At 34.8% G+C, this 9669-nt stretch overlaps 1 protein-coding gene across 1 annotated transcript in view; it reads right to left on the bottom strand.

Annotated features, from left to right (window-relative positions):
• The window catches only part of smurf2 (SMAD specific E3 ubiquitin protein ligase 2), a 236307-nt gene that overhangs the window by 136601 nt on the left and 90037 nt on the right, over window positions 1–9669 (bottom strand). Inside the window, exon 2 of the mRNA XM_061884285.1 lies at window positions 1604–1642. Coding sequence (XP_061740269.1) covers window positions 1604–1642 — 39 coding nt within the window. The remainder of the gene's footprint in view (window positions 1–1603; window positions 1643–9669) is intronic.

The raw sequence follows: 9669 nt of genomic DNA, 5'->3' as shown, positions 1-9669 counted from the left end.
ACATAAACGCAACAAAACAAATACCCAGAATCCTTTGCATCCATGACACTTCCTGACTATTTTATACACCCCGCTAGCAGCAACCCCCCCGTGCGTCGTTAAGGTGGGCAGGGTTGTAAAATATATTCAGGATTTGTCACGGATGTAAAGGATTCTGGGTATTTGTTGTGTTGCGTTTATGTTGTGTTACTGTGAGGATGTTCTCCCGAAATGTGTTTGTCGTTCTTGTTTGGTGTGGCTTCACAGCGTGGCGCATATTACTTAGAGTGTTAAAATTGTTTATTTCACAAACATCAGTGTACTCTGTGTCACCCAGTATGCCTCTCAATCTTGTACGTGTATCTGCCGAAGCTTCTTACAGCATGTTGCTGGACTAACATTCGGTTTGTACATGTCGTGGAAGGTGTCAAAGGCAATGGCTTCACAGCACGCCCTTATTCTTGTCATCAGGATGAACACCATTGGGTATTCGCGAGAATGTTAGCGGCTCCCATTGTCTTCTTAACTCTGTGAAACGGGTTTAAATAGGCCTTTGAGAGATAAAGGTGGCCGACCTCTGATGTATTTCAACAGGCGGGTGGCGGTTCTGATAAAATGTTGGTTCGGGTGGACGGCGGGTGGATGACGACTTTGGTGATGCGGTTGCGGATGATATAATTGCCTATCCGCACATTTCTAATATATATATATATATATATATATATATATATATATGTATACATATATGTATACATATATATATCCACACACACACACACATATATATATACATACATATATACGCATATATATATATATATATATATATATATATATATATATATATATATATATATATATATATATACATACACACGCATATTCACATTATATATACACATATATATGGGGCTTCACGGTGGCAGAGGGGTTAGTGCGTCTGCCTCACAATACGAAGATCCTGCAGTCCTGGGTTCAAATCCAGGCTCGGGATCTACCTGTGTGGAGTTTGGATGTTCTCCCCGTGAATGCGTGGGTTCCCTCCGGGTACTCCGGCTTCCTCCCACCTCCAAAGACATGCACCTGGGGATAGGTTGATTGGCAACACTAAATTGGCCCTAGTGTGTGAATGTTGTCTGTCTATCTGTGTTGGCCCTGCGATGAGGTGGCGCCTTGTCCAGGGTGTACCCCGCCTTCCGCCCGATTGTAGCTGAGATAGGCGCCAGCGCCCCCCGCGACCCCGAAAGGGAATAAGCGGTAGAAAAATGGATGGATGGATATACACATATGTATATATCTATATATAGACACACGCACACACACACAAATATTTTTCAAAGATCGATTTTTGAAAAACATTTTCAAACCAGTGTGATTAAAAAAAATATTGACTTTTAATCAAGAATTATTTTGAATTGAGAATCGATTCTGAATGGAATCGTTACCCCCTTACTCCTTCTAGGCCTTCATTTTAGTCAACGCACGCACGCACGCATGCACACACACACGCATACACACACACACACACACATGAGGCACATGTCCAAAGTGAAAATACCTTCACAGCACTTTTAGAAACAAGCAAGTGATTTCCATGGAGCAAAAGACATTTGCTGTTACTTACGGAAGAAGTCCTTCTTGACCAGGTTTTTGGCACACAACACTGAAAGAGAAAGAAAAATATATTAAGGCTACTCTTTTTTTTCTCCATCAGGTGCTAAACGGACAACTTTGCACCTTGGAAAACACTACAAAAAAAAAATACTTAAGAACTACAAAGTGCAATTTTAAAAGAAATGTGTGATCGCTGATGAGCCAAAGCCGAACTAAAATGCTAACAGTTAGCACGCTGGCCAGATAGCCTCAAATATGACTCAAAAGTGCATACCAGCAAAATTAGCTTCAAAAACTAGCATGCTAACAGCACCATGGTGACAATAGTATGTTAACAGTCAACATTTGTGAAATACTAAAATATATGACACGCAGGTCGGCATACAAGCTAAATTAGATTGAAAAACTGTTAGCGCGCTAAAATGCTAACTGTCTCAAGCACCAAAATATATTACTCTGAGGTGCACATCTCAAAAATGTGTTAAAAATGCTTAGCATGTATCAAGTGAAGACCTACAAAATTAGCACATAACATCCATTCAACCATTTTCTATCGCTTGTCCCTTTCGGGGTTAGCACATAACATTTGCATGCTAAATGGTAGCATTTGTCAAGTCACACAATATTTGACACTGATGTGTATACCTGCTAAACTAGCTAAATACAACTGTTAGCATGCTAAAATGCGAACTGTAAAATGCTTCAAGTACCAAAATGTAGTAATCTGAGGTGTGCCGTCTCAAAAACGTGTTAAAAATGCTTAGCATGCATCAAGTACCAAAATACCACTCAGTTGTAGACCTACAAAATTAGCACATAACAACTGCATGCTAAATAGTAGCATTTGTCAAGTAACAAAATATTTGACGCTGAGGTGTATACCAGCTAAACTAGCTAAATACAACTGTTTCCATGCTAAAATGCTAACTGTAACATGGGTCAAGTACCAAAATGCATTAATCTGAGGTGCCCGTCTCAAAAGTTTGTTAAAAATGCTTAGCATGCATCAAGTACTAAAATACGACTCAGGTGTAGACCTGCACAATTAGCTCCATAAGACAATACTAACATTTGCATGCTAAATGGTAGCATTTGTCAAGTAACAAAATATTTGACACTGAGGCATATACCTGATAAATTAGCTAATAAAAAAAACTGTTAGCATGCTAAAATGCTAACTGTAAAAAACTTCAAGTACCAAAATGTAATAATCTGAGGTGCACGTCTCAAAAATGTGTTAAAAATGTTTAGCATGCATCAAGTACCAAAGTACGACTCAGGTTTAAACCTACACAATTAGCTAAATAACATACATCCATCCATTTCCACCGCTTATTTCCTTCCGGGTTTGCATGCTAAATGGTAGCATTTGTCAAGTAACAAAATATGACGCTGAGGTGTATACCAGCTAAACTAGCTAAATACAACTATTTCCATGCTAAAATGCTAACTGTAACATGGGTCAAGTACCAAAATGTATTAATCTGAGGTGCACGTCTCAAAAGTTTGTTAAAAATGCTTAGCATGCATCAAATAACAAAATATTTGACGCTGAGGTGTATACCAGCTAAACTAGCTAAATACAACTGTTTCCATGCTAAAATGCTAACTGTAACATGGGTCATGTACCAAAATGTATTAATCTGAGGTGCCCGTCTTAAAAGTTTGTTAAAAATGCTTAGCATGCATCAAGTACTAAAATACGACTCAGGTGTAGACCTGAACAATTAGCTCAATAAGACAACATACTAACATTTGCATGCTAAATGGTAGCATTTGTAAAGTAACAAAATATTTGACACTGAGGCATATACCTGATAATTTAGCTAATAAAAAAACCTGTTAGCATGCTAAAATCCTAACTGTAAAATGCTTCAAGTATCAAAATTTAATAATCTGAGGTGCACGTCTCAAAAATGTGTTAAAAATACTTAGCATGAATCAAGTACCAAAGTACGACTCAGGTGTAAACCTACACAATTAGCTAAATAACATCCATCCATCCATTTTCTACCGCGTATTCCCTTCAGGGGTTGCATGCTAAATGGTAGCATTTGTCAAGTAACAAAATATTTGACACTGATGTGTACACCTGCTAAACTAACTAAATACAACTGTTAGCATGCTAAAATGCTAACTGTAAAATGCTTCAAGTACCAAAATGTAATAATCTGAGGTGCACGTTTCAAAAATGTGTTAAAAGTGCTTAGCACGCATCAAGTACCAAAATTTGACTCAGGTGTAGACCTACACAATTAGCTAAGAAATGACAGCGTACTAACATTTGCATGCTAAATGGTAGCATTTGTCGAGTAACACAATATTTGACACTGAGGTGTATACCTGCTAAATTAGCTAAAAAAAACCTGTTAGCATGCTAAAATAATAACTGTGAAATGCTTTAAGCACCACAACATATTAAAAACATTTGTTTTTATTCTAAAATTTAGTGGGTGTGGCTTATAGTCCGGTGCAGCTAAAGTAAAATAAGAATAATATTTGTTTTTCTTCCAAAATTGTGTGGGTGCGGCTTATAGTCCGGTGCGGATAATAAAGGGAAAACATTTGTTTTTCTTCAAAAATTTAGAGGATGCGGCTTATAGTCTAGTGCGGCTAAACTAATAAAAGGAAAACATTTGTTTTTCTTCTAAAATTTAGTGGGTGTGGTTAATATAAGGAAAATATTTGGTTTTCTTCTCAAATTTGTGGGTGTGGCTAATATAAGAAAAATATTTTTTCTTCTTCTCAAATTTAGTGGGTGTGGTTAAGATAAGAAAAATATTTTTTTTTCTTCTAAAATATAGTGGAGGCGGCTTATAGTCTGGTGTGGCTAAACTAATATAGGGAAAGTATTTGTTTTTCTTCTAAAATTTAGTGGGTGTGACTAATATAAGGAAAATATTTGTTTTTCTTCTAAGATTTAGTGGGTGCGGCTTATAGTTTGGTGCGGCTAAACTAATATAAGGAAAACATTTGTTTTTCTTCAAAAATGTAGTGGGTGTGGCTAATATAAGGAAAATATTTGTTTTTCTTCTAAAATATAGTGGGTGCGCCTTATAGTACAGTGCGGCTAATATAAGGAAAATATTTGTTTTTCTTCTAAAATATAGTGGGTGCGCCTTATAGTACAGTGCGGCTAATATAAGGAAAATATTTGTTTTTCTTCTAAAATTTAGTAGGTGCGGCTCAGAGTCTGGTGTGGCTTAACTAATATAAGAAAAATATTTTTTTTTCAGTTAAAATTTAGTGGGTGTGGCTAAAAAAGGAAAATATTTGTTCTAAAATTTTGTGGGTGTGACTAATATAAGGAAAATATTTGTCTTTCTTCTAAAATTTAGTGGGTGCGGCTATTATAAGGAAAGTATTTGTTTTTCTTCTAAAATATAGTGGGTGTGGCTTATAGTCTGGTGCGGCTGAACTAATATAAGAAAAATATTGTTTTTTCTGTTAAAATTTTTTGGGTGTGACTAATATAAGGAAAATATTTGTCTTTCTTCTAAAATTTAGTGGGTGCGGCTAATATAAGGAAAATATTTGTTTTTCTTCTAAAATTTAGTATGTGCGGCTTATAGTCTGGTGCGGCTAAACTAATATAGGGAAAGTATTTGTTGTTCTTCTAAAATATAGTGGGTGCGGCTTATAGTACAGTGCGGCTAATATAAGGAAAATATTTGTTTTTCTTCTAAAATTTAGTAGGTGCGGCTCAGAGTCTGGTGTGGCTTAACTAATATAAGAAAAATATTTGTTTTTCTGTTAAAATTTAGTGGGTGTGGCTAAAAAAAGGAAAATATTTGTTCTTCTAAAATTTTGTGGGTGTGACTAATATAAGGAAAATATTTGTCTTTCTTCTAAAATTTAGTGGGTGCGGCTATTATAAGGAAAATATTTGTTTTTCTTCTAAAATATAGTGGGTGTGGCTTATAGTCTGGTGCGGCTAAACTAATATAAGAAAAAATTGTTTTTTCTGTTAAAATTTTTTGGGTGTGACTAATATAAGGAAAATATTTGTCTTTCTTCTAAAATTTAGTGGGTGCGGCTAATATAAGGAAAATATTTGTTTTTCTTCTAAAATTTAGTATGTGCGGCTTATAGTCTGGTGTGGCTAAACTAATATAAGAAAAATATAGTTTTTACTGTTAAAATTCTTGGGGTGTGACTAATATAAGGAAAATATTTGTCTTTCTTCTAAAATTTAGTGGGTGCGGCTAATATAAGGAAAATATTTGTTTTTCTTCTAAAATTTAGTGGGTGCGGCTTATAGTCTGGTGCGGCTAAACTAATATAGGGAAAGTATTTGTTTTTCTTCTAAAATTCAGTGAGTGTGACTTATACTACAGTGCGGCTAATACAAGGAAAATATTTGTTTTTCTTCTAAAAATATATTGGGTGCGGCTTATAGTCTGGTGTGGCTAAACTACTAATATAGGGAAAGTATTTGTTTATCTTCTAAAATTTTGTGGGTGTGGCTTATACTACAGTGCGGCTAATACAAGGAAAATATTTGTTTTTCTTCTAAAATATATTGGGTGCGGCTTATAGTCTGGTGTGGCTAAACTACTAATATAGGGAAAGTATTTGTTTATCTTCTAAAATTTTGTGGGTGTGGCTTATACTACAGTGCGGCTAATACAAGGAAAATATTTGTTTTTCTTCTAAAATATATTGGGTGCGGCTTATAGTCTGGTGTGGCTAAACTACTAATATAGGGAAAGTATTTGTTTATCTTCTAAAATTTAGTGGGTGTGGCTTATAGTACAGTGCGGCTAATATAAGGAAAATATTTGTTTTTCTTCTAAGATTTAGTGGGTGCGGCTTATAGTTTGGTGCGGCTAAACTAATATAAGGAAAATATTTGTTTTTCTTCAAAAATGTAGTGGGTGTGGCTAATATAAGGAAAATATTTGTTTTTCTTCTAAAATTTAGTAGGTGCGGCTTATAGTCTGGTGCGGCTAAACTAATATAGGGAAAGTATTTGTTTATCTTCTAAAATTTAGTGGGTGTGGCTAATAAGGAAAATATTTGTTTTTCTTCTAAAATTTAGTGGGTGTGGCTAATAAGGAAAATATTTGTTTTTCTTCCAAAATATAGTGGGTGCGGCTTATAGTCTGGTGTGGCTAAACTAATATAGGGAAAGTATTTGTTTATTTTCTCAAATTTAGTGGGTGTGGCTTATAGTACAGTGCGGCTAATATAAGGAAAATATTTGTTTTTCTTCTAAGATTTAGTGGGTGCGGCTTATAGTTTGGTGTGGCTAAACTAATATAAGAAAAACATTTGTTTTTCTTCAAAAATGTAGTGGGTGTGGCTAATATAAGGAAAATATTTGTTTCTCTTCTAAAATTTAGTGAGTGCGGCTTGTAGTCTGGTGCGGCTAATATAAGGAAAATATTTGTTTTTCTTCTGAAATTTAGTAGGTGCGGGTTATAGTCTGGTGTGGCTTAACTAATATAAGAAAAATATGTTTTTCTGTTAAAATTTAGTGGGTGTGGCCAATAAGGAAAATATTTGTTCTTCAACTCAAATTTAGTGGGTGTGGCTAATAAGGAAAATATTTGGGTTTTTTTTCTAAAACTTAGTGGGTGCGGCTTATAGTCTGGTGTGGCTTAACTAATTAATAAAAGAAAAATATTTGTTTTTCTGTTAAAATTTAGTGGGTGTGGCTAATAAGGAAAATATTTGTTCTTCAACTCAAATTTAGTGGGTGTGGCTAATAAGGAACATTTTTTTATTTTTTTCTAAAATTTAGTGGGTGCGGCTTATAGTCTGATGTGGCTAAACTAATATAAGGAAAATATTTGTTTTCTTCTAAAATTTAGTGGGTGTGGCTTACATAAGGAAAACATTTGTTTTTCTTCTAAAATATAGTGGGTGTGGCTTATAGTACAGTGCGGCTAATATAAGGAAAATATTTGTTTTTCTTCTGAAATTTAGTAGGTGCGGGTTATAGTCTGGTGTGGCTTAACTAATTAATAAAAGAAAAATATTTGTTTTTCTGTTAAAATTTAGTGGGTGTGGCTAATAAGGAACATTTTTTTATTTTTTTCTAAAACTTAGTGGGTGCGGCTTATAGTCTGATGTGGCTAAACTAATATAAGGAAAATATTTGTTTTCTTCTAAAATTTAGTGGGTGTGGCTTACATAAGGAAAACATTTGTTTTCTTCTAAAATTTAGTGGGTGTGGCTTACATAAGGAAAACATTTGTTTTTCTTCTAAAATATAGTGGGTGCGGCTTATAGTACAGTGCGGCTAATATAAGGAAAATATTTGTTTTTCTTCTGAAATTTAGTAGGTGCGGTTTATAGTCTGGTGTGGCTTAACTAATATAAGAAAAATATTTGTTTTTCTGTTAAAATTTAGTGGGTGTGGCTAATAAGGAAAATATTTGTTCTTCTAAAATTTTGTGGGTGTGACTAATATAAGGAAAATATTTGTTTTTCTTCTAAAATTTAGTGGGTGCGGCTTATAGTCTGGTGTGGCTTAACTAATTAATAGAAGACAAATATTTGTTTTTCTGTTAAAATTTTGTGGGTGTGGCTTATAGTACAGTGCGGCTAATATAAGGAAAATATTTGTTTTTCTTCTAAAATTTAGTAGGTGCGGTTTATAGTCTGGTGTGGCTTAGCTAATATAAGAAAAATATTTGTTTTTCTTTTAAAATTTAGTGGGTGTGGCTAAAAAGGAAAATATTTGTTCTTCTAAATTTTAGTGGGTGTGATTTACATTACAGTGCAGCTAATACAAGGAAAATATTTGTTTTTCTTTTAAGATTTAATGGGTGCGGCTTGTAGTCCGGTGCGGCTAATATAAGGAAAACATTTGTTTTTCTTATCAAATTTAGTGGGTGTGGTTAATATAACAAAAATATTTTTTTTTCTTTTAAAATTTAGTGGGTGCGGCTTATAGTCTGGTGCGGCTAATACAAGGAAAGTATTTGTTTTTCTTCTCAAATTTAGTGGGTGTGGCTAATAAGGATAATATTAGTTTTTCTTCTAAAATTTAGTGGGTGCGGCTTATAGTCTGGTGTGGCTAAACTAATATAAGGAAAGTATTTGTTTTTATTCTAAAATTTAGTGGGTGTGGCTTATAGTCCAGTGCGTCTAATATAACGAAAACTTTTGTTTTTCTTCTAAAATTCAGTGGGTGCAGCTTGTAGTCCGGTGCGCTCTATAGTGGGGATAATAGTGTACTTTGTTAATATGCAGATCAGGAGATGTAAATGGAGTTTTAGAGGGCTTTATAGACTGAATAAATTAACTGCATTGTTAGGAGTCTAATCCTGAGCATTTTTTTTTTAACAATTTAGACTGCACAAGAAGGAAAAAGTGTGTTCTTGTCTCAAATAAAGATTGTGAAAGATTTGCATTTTTTTGTTTTGTTTCAAAAGTGCAGTTCCCCTTTAAAGAGTTGAGCCACGGAGGTGTGAGGCTAACCGCTAACAGGTGGCAGACACTTTTTTTTGTAGTGGAGCTGGGTGAGACACATCCACGGCATTGAACACAGAACACAGTACGCTCTTTGGCAGAGAACAAGGTGCCCTTGAAGTATGCGAGCCTCTGCGAGCCACAGAGAGGGAAGGAAACACTAAAATGATACATATTTAGGCTGCTTAGGAAAACATATACAGGCTTGAATTACGGCCGAAAGCAGACGACCGCCAGACGGGGCGACGCGGGAACAAAGTGGTAGCATGGGAGACGCTTCAAGCGTGGCGGCTCACAGCAGCTAAGAAAAAAAGTCCAAGGAATCAAACCTTTCTTAGGATGATTCACTTTACGAAATTGTTTGTCTTGTTATAGTACGGTCAAACACAGTTAGCATGTTTCATGTACCCGACTTCTATGACTGAGGTGTATGGCTGCTGAAATAGACAAAAAAAAAGGGTGAAACTAGCTAAAAAAAAATAGCATGCTAATGTTAGCATTCTTGCAAGCCAACGTGTGCATGATAATAGTTAGCTTGTGTCACATACCAATTTATACGACTCTAAGGAGCATGGCTGGGGAATTTGAGAAAAAAAAAAGAGTAAAATCAGCTAAAAAAAGTTAGCACTTTAATGTTAGCATGCTTTACTTTTA

This window comes from Nerophis ophidion, linkage group LG23, assembly GCF_033978795.1.
Source record: "Nerophis ophidion isolate RoL-2023_Sa linkage group LG23, RoL_Noph_v1.0, whole genome shotgun sequence".
In the NCBI taxonomy this organism is placed as follows: Eukaryota; Metazoa; Chordata; class Actinopteri; order Syngnathiformes; family Syngnathidae; genus Nerophis; species Nerophis ophidion.
The sequence above is the reverse complement of the archived record's forward strand: the minus strand, read 5'-3'. Positions and strand labels throughout refer to the sequence as shown.